The 19,158-nt window shown below is 40.0% G+C and overlaps 1 protein-coding gene across 4 annotated transcripts in view; it reads right to left on the bottom strand.

The window, feature by feature from the left end:
- Positions 1–19,158, bottom strand: part of trappc9 (trafficking protein particle complex subunit 9) — a 230,048-nt gene that overhangs the window by 61,790 nt on the left and 149,100 nt on the right. For all 4 annotated transcript variants that reach the window (XM_085262049.1, XM_085262050.1, XM_085262047.1 and 1 more), the window contains 2 exons: positions 13,762–13,915; positions 4,526–4,616 (listed from right to left, as the gene is read on the bottom strand). In XM_085262049.1, the coding sequence (XP_085118175.1) occupies positions 4,526–4,616; positions 13,762–13,915 (245 nt within the window). The remainder of the gene's footprint in view (positions 1–4,525; positions 4,617–13,761; positions 13,916–19,158) is intronic.

Genomic DNA, 19,158 nt, shown 5'->3' with positions numbered 1-19,158 from the left:
TCCAAGACTGCCCTGCTGACATTTAGACTGTTTGTGAAGCCGTCTCACAATTTCAACAGTGCTTCCAAATCCACAGTCAACATATATAGTTTAGACTTGCTTTTCAGGATCTGTAACAGACTGGCGGACTGCTGGAGCTGAAAATTACAGGACTATGAAGAGCAGCGAAAGTCAGAGGACTTTTTTTTAATTAGGGCTCAAACTCAGGCAAAGAGAAACGTATCAATCCAGACTCGTATAGCGCCAAGTGCAGCTATTCTAGGAATAAGCTATGATATAATCTGTCATAAAGGTTTTTCCTCATCTGTAACAACATGGCCTTAAATTATATTGTAAATACGTCTGGTATACTGAAGTCACAGCACTATATTCATACTTCTCTTAAACAAATAAAAACCCAACAGCAGCAGGTCAGGAATTATAGCTTCTGTGAAATCAAACGTGTGGAGATGATGTAAAAGTTGTCGACTCTTTCCACATACTATATTTTAGGGCAGACAGAACAGTATAAACGAGCGCAGCTCTCTAATCTAGTGTTCATTGCATAATGTCTTTTCACTTGATGTTTTGTTGTCAGCAAAGGTTTACCACAGAAACACAAAAGTAATCCGCTTTAATTTCTCGCCCACTCAGTGAATTAGAGCCATTTTTCTGAACCTCGGCAAAATGAAATTCAGCACTAACAAAACGATGTTTTACTAATTAAAAAAAAAAAGACTTTCATATTTGTGATAACGCAGTGAATTTGATCATATATGATCTTATTGCAAGTCTGCCGATGGGACTGTGGGGCTGATTCTGCCCTGAGGTAGAATCATTTACTAATGGCCTCTGTTTGCTCTCCAATCAATAATAGTAATGAGACTATTAACAAACACAAAGCCATAAAACTGATTCTGGCACTTTCCAAGTTCTCTTGAACCTGTGTGATTAAATATTCATAGGGTTTCTATAGAAGCAAATCATAGAGGATCAAGTTTCTCATGCCACATAATTGGTTAAGCACAGGCAGAGATGCCTGTTTCTCCAGCTTAAGGCCAAGAACGTGTAACTAAAAAGCATTTACAAAGTTTTTAATATATTGTGTTTCACTACAAACAGCTATGATGACATACAGTTATAGTGACACATGACAAATTTCTGACACCAGCTGAGTGGATGTAATGTGGTTACATGTTAAGCTCGACTTAGTACTACAGCCCTGCGCTGCCTGGAGGATGGGTGGACAGAGTACCTGAAAAATAACATGAAAAACAAACAAACAGAATTTACTTTAAGAATTAAGTCGACCTGAAGAGTTCAAGAGAAAAAAGTATGAATAAGTAGTTGAAAACATTAAATTATCAATACAAATTTGTAAATTATTAATAGAAAGTAAGACTAGCAGCTGTTAGGTAATGCATAAGCAGCTAGAATCATGAATAAAAAAGTTGGATGTGTTTGAAGTGTTGATTGAAAATGAAAATGATAGACTGTGGACTCCACTGTTAGAAGTAGAACAATCAACAGCATTAAATGAGTAGGTATGCTAACTAAACTGTGGATGAGTGGTTTTAATGATATACTAATAGGACACCAGCTGTAACAGATGGTTACAGTAAGGTGAATAGAGTTCATATCCAGTTTGAACGTGACGACTTTCCACAGGCCTGAGAGCACTGTGGGCATCTGACCCCGTCCTGCAACAGCAGCAGGAACAACAAACAAGTCCTTTATTGAATAAGCATCTATTTTTTTTATTATCAGTGCAATATAAGGTTTTAAGATTACAGTTTAGTTTTGCAAATGATTGAACATTTGTCATTACACATCAGAAAATAAGATGAATTATTGTAGAAGAACATCATTATGGAAAAATTTTGGATAACGTGGTACTAGTTACACTAAGATAAAGCATGCACTGTGAAACAGACAGTTTGCTACGACAAAAACGTTTTATTGAACTAAGTATTGCAAAAGTAAAACAACTGAATTTAATTTGCCTCCGGTTCATCAGACCTGCAGCCTCCCTGTCATCCAGCGCTCACATTGCTCTCCCCAGGCCTAAGGCTCTGCTCCGGATGTCACTCTTTATTTATTTACTCTGGACTCTCTGCTCGGTTCAGCTACACTTCCTCTGCTACTCTTGCGCAGCCAGCAACCCACCCGGCTCTCCACGCGTCCAGCCACACACTCTGCCCCGGCTCAACATCCCATCTGCATCGCCCTGCAGTAATTATTCATCTTTTATCGAAGCAGATCTTGGCCAAGGGAAAAAGATATTTTCCCAAAACTATGATGCTGTATAAAATGTAAAAGGCTGAATGATTTTCAAATCTCATAAACCCTTATTTTTCCACAATAGAAATCACACTAAATCTAAACTGAGACATGTTACTATTTCTATTTTTGTTTTTTTAAAACATAGGTTTAATATCAGCTCATTTTCAATTTGATAGCAGTAAGACGTCTCAAAGACAGAGACAGACATTTTGCAAATACTTGAGTAAATTGGTAACAGATCAATGATGACTGGATATAAAAAGAACCTGAGTTCAAAAGTAAATATCGACAGAGGTTCACCAATCTGCAAAAACACCAATGTCTAAACATTCCAGAATATAAAAAAGTGAATACTTTAAATCTTCTCTTCATCTAAAATCATCAAAAGACTCCAGGAGTCTGGAGAAATCTCTGTGCACAAAGGCCAAGGCCTAAAAAATCTGTGCTGGATCTCTACGACATTTCAAACAGCACTGCGCTGAAAGCAGGAATGATCCTGTCACAGAATTTACAGCATGGGCTTGGGAACATTTCCACTCATGCCTGTGAACACAGTTTGCTATGCCATCCACAAATGAAGGTTAAAGCAAAGATGAAGCCTGCCATCTTGAGCGAGGCCAAGTGGAAATCCTAGAATCTGATATGAATGACAAACTGTTTTACTGTAGAGTGTGATACGAATGAGGGGGGGGGAAACACTGTTCCACATGACTGGAAAATGCCATAAAACAGACCCTGGGTGGCACTGGGAAGTAAATGACTCCTTTGGCACACTTAAGCACTTTGAGATGTTTATCATTGACAGCTAACACTCTTTAAATTTGCTAAAATTGCATGCTGATGGTTCAGAGACATATGCTGAGATGTAACGTGTATTCTTTATGCACTCATCAAGACTATTAAGGAGCAGAAAATAATTTGATTTCCAAACAGCACAAATCTCATGCAGCCATTTCACATCAGCGCTGTAATAATCTATGCATGCCATTTCTAACAGACAGTGAAATTATATCTGCAGCAGCTTCTGAATCAATCTTAGAAAACATAAGAGTGTGTCACACAAACCAAAAGAGAGAAAGAAAAAAAAGAGTAAAATTATTAGACTGAAATTCTGGAATGATTCTATATTAACAGCATTAACATAATACGTTACTTAAGCGTTGAGCTTCATTTAGGCTCTTTGGTCATCTATCACGTCAGGAACGAGTTACCTTTGTATAGTGACAACACAGCAAGGCAAACAAAACAGTTCTCCATAGACGCTGTGGGAATTAAACACAAGTGTAATCAGAATGTTTGAAATTAAAGATGCATTCACCTACAGCTATTTTACTAGTGTGAGGCTTGGAGAGCAAAGACATTTCAAGCATCCAACTGGACTAATGATTTTAGACATTGGGGAAATCGTTGAACTATACCCATAATTGAGCCTGTGATAGCCTTGGCAACCCTGATAAAGGCATCCTAATGGGCTGAGGCAAATTATCTGGCTCACAACAAGCAATCCTCGCAAAAGCCCGGGTCTGAGCTGCATAACTACTTTTGCAGAAATGGAGACATGAGGGATTAACATTTATGTCTGCAATAAGAATGCACACATGAAACAGAACATCAGCTTTTCTCTGGAAAGTATTTGAAGAAAGTGCATGTCAAATGCCAAAACATCCAGCGAATGTTGCTCCTGATTCCTCCATTTCTGTCTCAACAGATTCTTACATTTCCATGCTTGATCTGCTGTGTCGCTTCATTTCGCAGATTGCTTTCTCTTTGCAAAAGGAGGACAGCCCCAGCTGACTAATCAAAATGCTGGCAGGGCCCGAAGAGAGGCCAGGAATCTCAGAAAACAAACACCGGCAGTAAATCAAAAGTGATTTTAGAGGATGATCACAGATGGTGAGACTGAAAAGTGCTCCTACAAATTCTGTGAGTCCCCGGTGATTCACACATTTCCCAAGCTGCTGTCTACACTTCTCCAAAATAGCTTGTGGCCCATTATAAATGCAAATAAAAAACATGACTTGAGACCAGTTCTGGAGGTTTAAGCACTAACTGACAAGTGTGAGATGGAACCACCAAAATAACCGTAACTGGAAGACAAACATGCTCAAAGACGTAAAATAAAATCCACGTAGAGCTTTAGTCATAATGTTGCACATTTCCAGTAGCTCGAGTTCACAAACATTCAACTGTGGGTGTGGCGTGTGAGCACAACCATTAATCTCACAGGAAGACAAATGCAAGCATGCACACAAAAGAGACTCACCCCACTGCAAAGGAGCAAGCTGCAGGTGCTCCAGGACCAGCTGATTGAGGACTCCCTCAACGCTGGCTTCTCCACAGCGACGCAGAGATGGGTGGACGTGGTTAAGGACAGCAGCATGGAAAAGCTTTGGAGAGTTTCAGGAATTAATCAACACGGGAGTCACTGCTCTATATTTACACATGGAAAAACCTGGTATTAAATAAAAATACATCACACTCTAAATATAACAACAATAACTAACAGACAGCTATTCTGAGGCAGGAACGAAGCCGGAGAAACGTCAAAGATACTCTAATGTAATTAAATTAAAGGAATGAACAGGCCCTTGAACTTCTGTGCTTGTCAGTGTATGCTTGTATGTCTTCAGACGTGGAATGTTGCAGGATTTCGCACAAACAAATGGATATCACTTCCCGTTTCCACTCAGTGCCTGCTGTATACCATATGTCAAAGAGCACATGTGAAAATCAGCTAATGGTAAAAGGCCTGCATTTGTATAGCGCTTTTCTAGTCCCTAAGGACCCCAAAGCGCTTCACACTACATTCAGTCATTCACCCATTCACACACCCATTCACACACTGGCTTGTGTAATAAGACTGACTCCCTTTTGGCAGCACATCTAACTCAATGTTAAAGGCTATTTAGATAAGACAAACTGAGTATCATGTGCCTGTAAATAATTATATAAAAGTTTAAGTATAAACCAGGAAATTGAAAAAAAAAAAAAGGCAATAAAAGTGCTTGATAAAATCAAAATAGCAGGCTCCCTGTTAGGTTTAGAGAATGGCTCCAACTAAGTCTTGTGGTGGTACATGTGCATACTGAATACTTTAACAACAATACTAGAACCCATATAAACCATCCATGTCCATGACCCATAAAATATGCACTTTTTCAATAGTTTCTGACACGTTTAAAGTTTCATGAGTTTTCAAGAATGATTCATTTGTATAAAGAACATTAAAAGAAGCAGGGTTTCGTACGAGGCAAGTGCATGGACACTTAGGAAAATAATCATCTATAACATCATTAATTGAATTTTATCATTGGAGTTTTGATTAGATGGCGAAAAAGCTATAAACACAAGACAATTCTGATAGATTACAGCAAGTCACAACCATTTAAATTAAGCTTTATATCTTCCGCACAAAAGTGGAAACAAACATTAGCCTGTGGTTACACGTATGAGGAGTGTTTGCAGAGTGTCTGCTCTCACGTCTCTCTGTAGCCACTTTTATTGATAACAATAGAAAAAAGTGTGAAGCTGGTAGTCTGATTAGCAATGATGGCTGACTTATGTAAGGAATAACATGTCAGCTTTCGGAAAATACCAGCCTGGGCTGAACCATGATTTTAATTTGTTTATATCTTGCTTCTTGCTAACATTCCAAAATTGTGGGTGTAACAAAATGAGATGCTCTAGAGGTCAGGTGTCGAAGTCCAGGCCTCGAGGGTCGGTGTCCTGCAGGTTGTGTCCTTGATCCAACACAGCTCATTTAAATGGCTAAATTACCCCCTCAACATGTCTTGAAGTTCTCCTGAGGCCTGGTAATGATTTAGTCATTTGATTCAGGTGTGTTGACCCAGGGTGAGATATAAAACCTAAAGGGGACACCGGCCCTCGAGGCCTGGAGTTTGACACCCCAGAAATTGAATGCTGGATATTTGTAATGTCTGCAGCTTGGGTCTTGGGTTTTCTAAGGAGATTTGGTTTTCTGAAATAGGTCTGAAGCACCGATAACACATTTGCGTGAAAATTAAGAATGATTAATTTATTTGTGTTAGGTGACACAAAGAGGGGAAAAACATTAATGAAAACAAACACTGAGTCCTAGATATGAACACGAGAAAGGTTGATGGGGTCTAAAGTACTTTTTTAATTCAAATAAATTCAGTTTTAATTATCTAGTGCGAAATCACAAAAGATCCTACAATAACGGGACGAAAACCTCAGAATCAGATTGCCCCCCTATGAGGAAACACGTGGCGACAGTGGGGAGGAAAAACTCCCTTCTAACAGGAAGAAACCTCTAGCAGAACCAGGTTCATGGCGGGGCAGCCACGACGGGACATAAGACACGTAGAAAAGTTCATTGTGCACGTAAGAAATACAGTGTTTTAAATCTTTTCTCTATGCCAACACTCAACACTGAGTGCCTCTCTGTGACAGTTTTTCTGTCTACATACAATATTTCCACAGTAGTACTCTGACAGGCCATTTGCCTGCTCCCTATACTAACACTAAGTTCAGAGCACGAGGCCACACGCTTTCATTTCTCTCGTCCTTTCTTATTTTTCCTTATATGAATTTTTATTTTTCTCCCATTCAGATTCTTACCGCCAGCTTCTAGTTATCTTTAATGTAGAATAAACTGCAAAGTCAATCATGGGGAAATGAGCAATTTAGTGGACGTTTTAACACAAACCCACAACCCTCTGAGGCTTTCAACAATGACGAATCCCCTTTTAAAATGCTCTTAATGGTAATTATAGGCCAATACTGTAGTCCTTTTGTGTACCTTTTGTTCCCACAAGTGTGTAACAGGTTTACTACTGTAGAGAGGAAAGTCTGATTAAAATGCAGGAAAATGATCTTACTTCAGTTTAGATCCTATATACTGAAGAAACCCAAGCAGCAGCTGAGTGGATCTGTTAGTCATTTGGATTACAGTACAAACCTATGTAGATCAGCGGTTTGCTCATTGACCAAAACTGCTTAAACTTCCCCACTATATTATTAAAGAGCCAACACAGCTGCTTCTGTAGATACACTAAATATGTGGATGGATGCACGCGGCTGATATTACACAAACATCCTCGAATAACTACCAAAGCAGTCAAAAAACAGACATTATTTGCTGGTAACAGCACTGAAGACAGATCCATCATGTTATGTTTATGTTTTGCATTCATCTAGAAGTCAAAGGTGAACGGGGAGCATGTTTTTATAACGATCACAGGGAAGGCTATCAATGTATGAATACTGCATCAAAACAAATACGTTTATCAGAGGGCAATTACCCAGATAATATGTGATGACAAGGACGCCGCTGATCATTTACACAGCTGACATTTGGAATAATGGGTGAGACGAGCAGCGCCTAGAGCACCAAACCTGTGTCTATTAACCTTTGAGAGAAAGTGCAGAATGCATGAAGAGGGTAAGAGAAAGAGAGAGTGAAGGCATCTATGGACAAAGCATACTGTGTGGAAAGGTGCGGCTACCTTTCTGTTGAATTGTCTGAGTCACGATGAATCACGTCACATCATCTGTATTCCAGAGAATAACGGTAAAGTGTCAGTGTTGCAGCTTTGATCACTCAAAGCCATGTAGAATTTCTATTTCAAGGCTTTGCTGGAATTGTTGGGTAACACGAGCTGCTAGCAGATATGGTCTGTTTTCAGGTGTACAACAGGGATGATACAGTAGTATAATGATCCGTATCCTGAGCCATGCTTGACTTTTTTTGGAAATTCTCAGTGGACCCTCATATAAGCTTTGAAATACATATATTATATAATATGGGCATGATTAATGCACAAAGAGTAGTCTCTGTAACAGCACTCTATTGTAAAGAGAGCATAAACCTTCGCTACACTCATCCAACTTGCAGGAAGGATGTCATGTTCTGAATACAGATTTCAAGTGGATACTGGGTGAAGTGAACAGAATAAGTGAATATGTGTATGTAGGAATCCACATACACAAGGATCTCATCTGGACAACCAACTGCTCCAAGTTGGTCAAGAAGGCTCACCAGTGCCTCTTCTTCCTGAGGAAGAACCACCTGTCCTCAGACATCCTGGTGAACTTCTACCGCTGGACCATCGAGAGCATCCTGACCAACTGTATAACAGTCTGGTACGGGAGCTGCTCTGCCTCGGACCGGAAGGCGTTGCAGAGGGTCGTGAAAACTGCCCAGCGCATCGCCGGAGCACCACCGACATCTTTTCTGACTGTTTGTTCACTAACTTTTCTATTTGACTACGGTCAGTGTCACTACTGGTTGCATGAGGTGATACTTGGACATTATAGAGGTTGCACAGGTGCACAGTCCAACTCCTCAGGGATGGAACACCAATATGCGTCATTACCAGAAGGTTTGCTGTGTCTCGCAGCACAGTTTGAAGAGACTAAAGGAGATCAAGGAGACAGGCAGTTAGTCTAGGAGAACTGGAGAGGATTGTGGAAGGTCCTTAACCCATTGGGACGACCGGCATCTGCTCCTTTGTGCCAAGAGTAACTGCCAGAACCCTACAAAATGACTTCCAGGAGACCACTGGTGTGAATGTCTCAGACCAAACTCACTGCCCGGCACTGTGGAGCTTGATTGGCATTTGTGCTGTGCTTTTCACAGCTAAGAGCAGCTTCACCCTGAGCACATGTGATGGATTTGAAAGGGTCTGGAGAAGCTGTGGAGAACGTTATACAGCCTGTAACATCGTTCAGCAAGACTGCTTTGGTGGTAGGTCAGTGGTGGTCTGGGGAAGCATATCCATGGAGGGACACAGACACCACCACAGGCAGCAGCCCGACTGCCATGAAATCCTTGAACCAACTGTCAGACCGTATGCTAATGCAGTGGGTCCTGGGTTGGTCCTGGTGATCATCAATGCTGGCCTCATGTGCAAGAGTCTGCAGGCACTTCTAGGTGGATGAAGGAATTAATACCATGCCATCTCGGGCATTTTCTTTGGTCCATCCAATGCTGTCAGGTTGTGTCTCAGACTATCCAGGAGCTCAGTGATGCCCTGGTCTATAGCTGGGAGGATATCCCCATGGACACCTGTCATCTCATTTGGAGCACTCAGGGTATCTCTGAATCAAACCCTCTGGAGATAATTTTCATTTCCATTAATGCTGTGGCATCCTTTCATTCCTAAAACATTACCCAGTCCATATCAGCACAGATTTTTAGAATTTTTTCCCCCCGCCGTAGAGATCTGTGTTCCTTGAATTCTTCTGAGCAGCGTATTTCAGAACTTGTATCCGGAGTGGCTTCCAAATTCACCTTTGATATTTTATATTCAGTATATTTGTGGGCACTAAACATCACATTCAACAGGCCATTTCAGAGAAAACTGGCGCTTGTGCGAATGATTAATATGCGTGTCAGCTGTCTATACTTATTGTCAACAGCCATTCACGGTTTGGTACTTTTCTATTTATTACCCAGATTAATTTGGATAGTTCTAAACAATTTAACATTTCTATTATGCAGTTGAAATAAAAAGGATTCCAGAGTGTTGCTTGGAAAATTGGTTCATCCTACTTTGAGCTGAAAGAGTGACTTTTCAGCTGTTAATTTGTGAATCTGTATTGTTCTGCTTTTAAGTAGCTTCTTATTGGATAAGCCCAGACAGTCCGGGAGACCTTCAGAGCTGAGCTTTGACTGATGAATTATACAAACAGCCTGCCTAAGCAGTTCAGCTGTGCAGTGAATTTAAAACTAGTCCTAAATTGCTCTGGTACAAGATGTATATTTCAAGTCAACATGAATATTGGCATTCTTTTTAACCAAGTTTTGAACTTCAAACTATGTTGAGTTAATAAATATTTCAAGAATTTAAGATATAGTAGCGACCAAAAATACAGAACATGTGAAATTGTACTTTTTCAAATAACTATGCGTACATCAAGTTTAATCAAAAGTTCAGAGAACAGGTCAATAATGAATTTTTAAGGCTTATCTGATAATTTCCCATTTAAAATCATCATTCCATGCACCTCTGGGCCATTTTTAGCTATTCTGCTATTAATAAATCATTTTACAGAAGAAGCAAAAAACCCTCTTGCACTTTGCTCCTACCCTCTGATACAGCACAATGCTGGGACGCAACATAATTCATGTGATTTCTACTGAATGTTATAACTAAGGTGACTCGGGACAAAAATCCACATTGACATTCTCACTCCGTTTACGGAGCAGAACCTGGTGAATGCCGAATAAAATGACGAGCATGCTCCTGCTCTGCATTCCTGATTGGAAACTATGGGCCCTTCAACTGAAAACTGCTTAGTCATTTTTGATCCTTCACACAATTTGAGGTCAGTTTTAAGCAGATGTTACAAAAGTTGGGGTCCACAGCAAAACATCAAAGTGCACAGTGCAAATGTCAGAGGGAGACTTTCAGGGAGTGATCAAAAAAAAAAAGCAGCAGTGTTGGAATCCATGCGGACATTCAAGATTATCTTAAATGGAAAATCAACTAAGTTTCAATCAGATTAAGTGTTTGACTTTTATGAACCTCTGAACTTTTTTGCATACCTTATATGTATGTACTTTTTATTTTTTTACATGCATTTTAGTCAGATTGTATGTTGATATTAATTGATAGTAATTATTGATATAATCATAACTAATGACTACATATCCAGAGCTTTTTAAGCTCGCTATTGAGAGGGGAACTTCCACACTGTGCATTGAGAGATGACTCATGGACTTGGCTATGACCTCCTCAGGGGGAAGACACACACATAGCATTTGCTTTTTATCTCTTCCACTTCTCATGGCATCTGTACTGCGTGTGGCAGAATCACTCTCTGTGAATCAGTACCAAACACCATCAACAAGCTCATAAATTACAAATTAAAGTGACTGTTAGTTGCTCATGGCCAAATAATTGTATCTAAGTGTGACATGCAGTGTAATCAGATTTTATAGTTCTCTATTTTTCATATTGTAAAAAGGAAAATCTACCCTGAAGCAGAATTTACATTGTGCTATTCTGACAAGTTTAGCGGCTGAGTCATTATCAACAAGGATGTGTTTCAGTGTGCAGAAAATCATAGGATCAAGGTTTGACTTGATGATATAATGTGGCATCTGTCGCATAGCCAGTTGAGTCGCTTGCACTGAATTAGTAACAGACTCTATACCAGTTCTACTGTACCCTAATGAGCCATTTTCAAACACAAGCCACCCATAATGAAGGTTAAAAGGGTAAAATGTCACATTTTTAATTTCTAGTTCAATTTCTCACTTGACAGCCCAGGTGTAGCTCATTTCCAATTAGATCAATACTGCAAAGCCTCTAAATCCTTTCCTTTGGCTTGTTCTTATAGGTCAATCTCCTGTTGACACCATCCTGACTAATATATCATACATGATACTATTCACAATTAAAAACAAAAAAAGAAACAACAATAGTAACATATGTTCAAACAGTCTGCTTCAGGGTTTTTTTTTGTTGCAGTAAAGGGAATGCTGTTGGGAATATATTCATACGTCGCTTTTTTTCTTCATTCCTGCCTATAAGCCGCCAAAGTGCTGGGAGATAAACCAATGCATATGGTGACAGAAGTGTTTACGCCCTCATGAAAAAACAAAACAAAATACATACACACATGGAAAACAGCATTTTCAGCTCCCAGACTGGATTCCCCATTAACTGGTTACCATGCTCACTAACAATCAGTAGCTCTTAGATACGTGCATAGTACTGCCAACTACTGAGTGATGAGCTGATATAAGGCACTAAAGATAAATCCAGACTGACTGACTATATACTTCTCTCAAGCTCTGCTTCCCTATCGTGGCAGCAGAAAAGAACTGAAGATGTCTTAGCTGTAAGCAAAGGACACTGTAGGGGCTTTGCTTTAAGATATAAAGTGGCCATTGTTATAATTTTGTGCTATATTAATAAAACTGCATTGAACGGAATTGAAGTCCTGGCTGGATTCTGAATTTAAATAGTTTACAGAAATTTCTGTGCATGTAGATTTGCTTCTAATATGTGTAGTCTCACTACTAAGTTCTGGACTAAAATTTTCTTTTATTAGAACAGTCTTCCCAAAAAACATCTGCATTTGGATCGTCTTTGAGCAGAACATCTAAGAATCAGGAAATCAAGTACCAAGGTAGCAAAAGATGAGCAGTTGTCCAAATAGCTGTCTGTTGGCAAACAGCTCAAAAAGGTTTTCTACCTTTCGATAAAACTCAATTTTTCCACATAGAGAATTTAATATAGAATAGAACCCCTGACTTGGGGATACTCTATATCTGCTAAATCAAAAACATCTTCAACATGGAGAACGACAACAGATACGAAACACATGAGCCAAAACGTTAACCCCTCCTAACACACTCCTATCTGGTCTTTAAGTCTGACGTCATTAACCGTTTCCAGGTCCAAACTCCGCTTCAGGTCCCAAAGTCAAACGAACACTGCAGCATCACTGACAGTTACAAACTGTCTAAATTCTTTCATAGGTAATAAAATGATCAGTGTTGCTGCTCTACCAGGTGTAACATTTAACTTTAACATCCAGTCATCCATGAAAACAGAATTTATGATTTTTAACACTGTTAGAAGTTAGCAGGGAGTTAGCTCGCTAGTTTCCATCTATGACAGTTCAGGTTCTGACTGAGGGATTATTGAAAAATTAAAACATACAGCTCTGCTGTCACTTCCAACATAAATGAAGACAGAAAACTAAACAGCAGTGATGTTTGTAGGGTTACTGAAGTTTGACTAGCAGGAATATAACGATGTGCTAGCTACAGAGCTGTGTTTAGCATAATATAAACACAGTGAAGCTGATGAACGCCAACTTTTTCTGCTCAATGAAGTTAACTTGAGGGTTCAGGATGGTTAGGGACGAACGCAATCGCATGGCAGGACGCTGTAAACAGGCCGTCATCACTTAACAGCTGGATAAGCACTCTGGATGGTGGTTTCATGAAACAATGTTAGGCACAATCAGATCACTGCCAACCATTCCCGCTTGTGTTTTATCCATATGCTATACTCACACATTTTGAAAAACTACAAATGGAAACTTTTCTAATTAAATCTCGCAGAGTAGGTATGCTAATACAATGTCACTATCTTTAATGGACCGCAGACTAAGAGCTCTGGCAAAGTGTCTCATTTCACAATTCACAAATTTAATTTCACATTTATATTCCCACTTACTAATATATCACTTCACAGTGTCAGAGTAGCAAGCGCTCTGCCATAAGCGTCCCCATCTGCTAATGCGGGCAAAAAATGTTGCCTACTGGCCAGAAGGCCTCCAGATGAAGGGTCCAGATGTGCTCTAACACTGATCGAACCGATATCAACAAACAACAACAGTTAAAGGAATGCTGACAAAATCTGTTTGACCGTGATTATGGCCACGACTGTAGGGGATAAGTATTTACCAACTACGTCTATGGTCTTTGTAGTTCACATTAGGCCAATTCCCCTAAAGATGCTTTTATAGTACATGTAACCACTGAAAGGATATAATGCTCCAACAGATGCCCAGCTTGCTGTTGATCTGACAGCCTTGGGCGTGCTGTCGCTCCTCCTCCAGCTGTTTGGGGTTACTGAAGCGGATACTTTCTTGGTCCGGCTGTGGCAGACTCTCAAAGTCAAACTTGTCCACCTGGATGGCCATCCTGGAACAGGAAATGGGAGAAGCACTTAGATGTACACTCGTACTTATGTAAGTTTTCACCCGCCAAAAGGAAAAGGTTTATGACTCTGGAAATAACCCTTACATAACTGTCATTTAAAACTTTGAAACTAAGTTAAAAAAAAGCATGAATGACATGAATTTTTATTGAGTTCAAATTGCTCACAGCTGATATTTGAGCTACTGTTAAGCTTTGGAAATGACCAAATATTAAAAGTTAAAATAAAAAATAAAACAACAAAAATATAAAACATCAATATTTAGCAGGTTCTTGAGAGAATTTATGATTGCATTTTTATATACATATATTTGTATACAACAAAACTACTGAGAGACCTCAGTGTTAGCAGAGTACAGTAACAGTATGAGAAGTCTTGGAGTCATTCTGACCAGTATTCGTCTTTCTGTGTCCGCGTTAAACAAATATGGAGGACTACCTTCATTCATTTGCACAATATCACTAAAATTAGAAATATCCTGTCTCAGAATGATGCTGAAAAGCTAATTCATACAGTTATTACTTCTAAGATGGACGATTGTACTCAGTTATTATCAGGTTGTTCTAAAAGCTCCCTGGAAAGCCTTCAGCAAGATTACTGACCGGGACTAAAAACAGAGAACATATTTCCATGAGAGGTGGAAAGAGAAGAACTGCAGTAAAGCAGGTGGCCATTACACAAGTTTTACGAAAAGTGACACAAAAATCAGAATTTCCAGATCCAAACTTGTCATGAAATGCATACGCACACTGAACGTGTTGTGTTTTTGTAGCAAATTCTAAAAACGCACTGTGAAAATATCAATGCCAGAATCAAGCAATGATGAGCTGGATCTGATGTTTCTAAACAAGAAAAGGAAGCAACAGGGATTCTGTGTTAATCCAACTCTCACGAGAAGGCAGGACCAGGGAGAATTTCATAGTTTGACCCAGGAGATGAAGCTGTATCATGGTTGCTTTAATATATATATGATATGATATTTCAGGATGTCAGTGGGGCAGTTTGAGCTGTTAGCAGATGTGGGACCAGATCTGAGGAGGCCATGAAATCCTTTCAGGGAGCCAACTTGTAGCAACATCTAGCTGTACGGAGGTAAAATTGTACTATTTTACTATTTACTACACGTGGGCGATCGTGGCTCAAGAGTTGGAAGTCTGCCTTGTAATCCGAAGGTTGCCGGTTCGAGCCCCGGCTCGGACAGTCTCTGTCGTTGTGTCCTTGGGCAAGACACTTCACCTACCGCCTACTGGTGTTGGCCAGAAGGGCCGATGGCGCGATATGGCAGCCTCGCTTCTGTCAGTCTGCCCCAGGGCAGCTGTGGCTACAACTGTAGCTTGCCTCCACGTGTGTGTGAATGGGTGGATGACTGGGTGTGTAAAGCGCTTTGGGGTCCCTAGGGGAGACTAGTAAAAAGCGCTATACAAATACAGGCCATTTACCATTTACATGTCATTGTATACTACTGTATACAGCAGTACTTGAACTACAAGTGCACTTCTTGCCAAACACAGCAGTATACCAGCTCCATTAAGAATGGGTGAGTTGAAAAATATATTTAGCACACAAAATACATGCATGTATTTTATGTGTCTGGTGTGTAAAGGACTTAAGTCAGGAGTGGGAGAGAAATATGCAAGGCTGGTGCAGGACTGGTACAGTAAATGGATGGATTGGACTGGTTCTTATGTTGCTCTTTTCTACTGTAGCTGAAGTGCTCTATGCAACATTCACCCATTCATACGCATAGGTGCATTTTATCCAACATTCACATACACATGGATGTAGTGAAGGAGGATGACGGCAGATGATTCGGTGTTGTGCCCCCTAGAGGGAACAGCTGAAAGAAGAAGACAGAAAGAGAAAGAAGAAGAGCAGGACTAACTGAGCAGAGGAGACTCCAATTCGAGTCCATGGAGCAACTAAAAAATTGATGTGTTCAGGGTTCAATGTTACTTTTTCTTAGATATAGTTCATACTGTAACTAGCTGTAACTACATTCAAACATTTAAAATTGTGATTATCCAATATTAACTATATACTTCATCAAATTACAGGACACATTTTCTCATTATCCCGCAACAGATCTCAGCAGAAAACCTTGCATACACCTCAGCATGATGGCAGCCAATGCAACCTGCCTTTGTGTGGTTTGGCCAGTGCTGAATTATTTATCTAGTCTGAGCAAACACCCTCAGGTGCAAGTTTCCTCGTCTATACTGTGGGTGTTTCTAAGTTATTTATTAACAAAAGTCAGGCTCATCTTTGCCCGAGGTTACCTCAAATGTCACATCCAGGATTCAGACTGTACTTGGAACAAACTAGACAGACCTTTCCTGCACGTGTGGAAAAAAAAGAAGAAGAAAATGACATACAAGACCACTTGAAATTACCTCTACATTATTCAGGACTTCTATTCAAAGAGGACTAGATCCATTGGATCCATTCTTTCCCTGCCTGCATACATTTCTGTAGAATTCAGAGTGAATTACATGTATCCTAGCACACCGATACTAACACACAATCATCAGGGATTTTTATAAGGCAGGCAAGAACAATCGCAATGAAGGGCTTTGAAACCTAGCATAAGGCTTACACCAGCTATGGGCGTGTGTTGCATTTTCTCTAACTTATGATTTGTCCTCAGAAAACCATGTAGATAGATAACAATTTTAAAAAGGAAGTTTTTATGCTTTTCCAGTTCATTTTTAGTAGCATTGTACGATTAAGTTCAAAATAATTCTTCTTTACATTATGCTTCATTCAACAAGTATATTATACTTTGTCAAATTCACTGTCTTAGGAAAACTATTTCACCTCACTTCCTTCCTTTATGCTAACCTTAGCATAAAGGACCTTCGATAGCCCCCAAAGACATATGGTTTGAATCACACATGAGTGGGGGCTTATGCGCTCACAGCCAGACCCTGTTTGCCTCAGTCACACAAACCTAGAGACTGGTTGGTGACTGCCTGGCAACCAGTGGTCGCTAGGGAAAAATGAACATTGCCTGACTGATAATGAGTGGTTATTGACAGTCATGTGAGCCAAGACACCAATCAGCGGCTCCCTGGTAACCATTCACTGCTGCACCAAAAACCTCATCGCAGTTGTTTTGGTCACAAGCAGCTTGCCACAGTCACCTGTAGTTTGTATGGAAGGCACATTTCTGCAACCAATTTCATCCAGTGACAACCAGCAACCACATGCCAACAGGTCATGGAATACTCAATGACATCATGCAGAGACATTTTGGTTGTTTAGAGCAGTTTAACGCCAGAGATTCTGGCTCAGAGGAGTTACTTCTACACACATCAGCCTAAAAATGTGTCCTTGTTTAAAATGAAGCCAAAATTATAACCGTATATGACAGAAAATATGAAAAAGAATAACAAGCATCTTTTGAGGAGCTTGTTACTTGTCTCTAAGGTCTATTAATTACAAACAAATGGAATGACGTGTGAGAGGGAGTCCCACTTGCTTGCCATCATCCATTGAGCAAGCAAAGCTAAAAGAAGTTCAATCAGCAGTTAGCAGCTACAAACATGTGTTTCTGTCAAGTGCTGATAGAGACATGACTGCATTTTTGTGGATGATGTTCCTCATCTGCTAGATGTTGTAATATGCAGATGTTTGGTTAAAATTGCCTGTTTTAGAGTGTTGCTAAACCGTGCAGCCACTTATTGCAACTTTTACCACGATACAATTGAATGCATTTTAAAGGGTTTTATGCATGCAGCCAGTGAAACTAGGTAATCCTTCGTCTTATTACAAAACTATTAAATTCCTTTTGCAATCTGAAACAAGAAAAAAAAAATTCTACAGCAGCACTTAACAGCAGACAAGAAATTTATTAGGCCTGTCTTACTGGTGGCATGATGATGTTTTGCTGTAAACCTGTGAGGCAGACGCCAACATACTACCTCACATAGAAAGTTCAGAACAAAAATGAAATCATTAGCAGTCTTTCTTCCTGCTTTTATTAGTCTTATCACTCTCTACTTTGAGAAATGAAACGATGACTTTTAGTTCTCTAGTCACCTGCAAATCACCCAAACATCCATCAGGTAGCATGGAGGCTAACTTAAACTTCCTGCTTACCCCCAACCAATCATAGCAGAGAGCTGTCCCTCCCTGAGCCTGGTTCTGACAGTTTTCCTTCCCACTGTCACCAAGTGCTAGTTCATATAGGGCCATTTGATTGTTGTGGTTTTAATAAAGTAAATATTAGTCCTTTATTTATCCAGGTAAAAGATGTCATTTTCAAGGGAGACCTGGCAAGTGCCTTGAGACAATGGTTGCTGTGATTTGAATGAACTTGCAAAAACAGTTTTGATAAAAGTCGTGTCTCCCTCACAGTTTGTTTCTAAGCCTTAAGGTTGAACCACTGCTCTGACAGGAATCAATATGTAAGACCGCTTTCTTCCATTTGCGCAACATCTCTAAAATTAGAAATATCCTGTCTCAGAGTGACGCTGAAAAACTAGTTCATGCATTTATTACTTCCAGGCTGGACGACTGTAATTCATTATTATCAGGATGTCCAAAAAACTCACTGAAAAGCCTTCAGCTAATCCAAAATGCTGCAGCAAGAGTACTGACAGGGACTAGAAAGAGAGAGCATATTTCTCCTGTTTTGGCTTCCCTTCACTGGTTTCCTGTTAAATCCAGAATTGAATTCAAAATCCTGCTCCTCACATACAAGGTCTTAAATAATCAGGCCCCATCTGATCTTAATGACCTTGTAGTACCATATCACCCGATTAGAGCACTTCGCTCTCGCACTGCAGGCTTACTTGTTGTTCCTAGAGTATTTAAAAATAGAATGGGAGGGAGAGCCTTCAGTTTTCAGGCCCCTCTTCTGGGGAACCAGCTTCCAGTTTGGATTCGGGAGACAGACACTATCTCTACTTTCAAGATTAGGCTTCAAACTTTCCTTTTTGCTAAAGCATATAGTTAGGGCTGGACCAGGTGACCCTGAATCCTCCCTTAGTTATGCTGCAATAGATGTAGGCTGCCGGGGGATTCCCATGATGCATTGAGTTTTTCCTTTCCAGTCACCTTTCTCACTCACTATGTATTAATAGACCTCTCTGCATTGAATCATATCTGTTATTAACCTCTGTCTCTCTTCCACAGCATGTCTTTTATCCTGTCTTCCTTCTCTCACCTCAACCGGTCGCAGCAGATGGCCCCGCCCCTCCCTGAGCCTGGTTCTGCCGGAGGTTTC

The sequence above is a fragment of the Mchenga conophoros genome, linkage group LG22 (assembly GCF_057382185.1).
Source record: "Mchenga conophoros isolate Kocher_MC1m ecotype Shallow Benthic linkage group LG22, M_conophoros_male_GT1.1, whole genome shotgun sequence".
Classification (NCBI taxonomy): domain Eukaryota; kingdom Metazoa; phylum Chordata; class Actinopteri; order Cichliformes; family Cichlidae; genus Mchenga; species Mchenga conophoros.
This window is presented reverse-complemented; position numbering and strand designations above follow the sequence as displayed.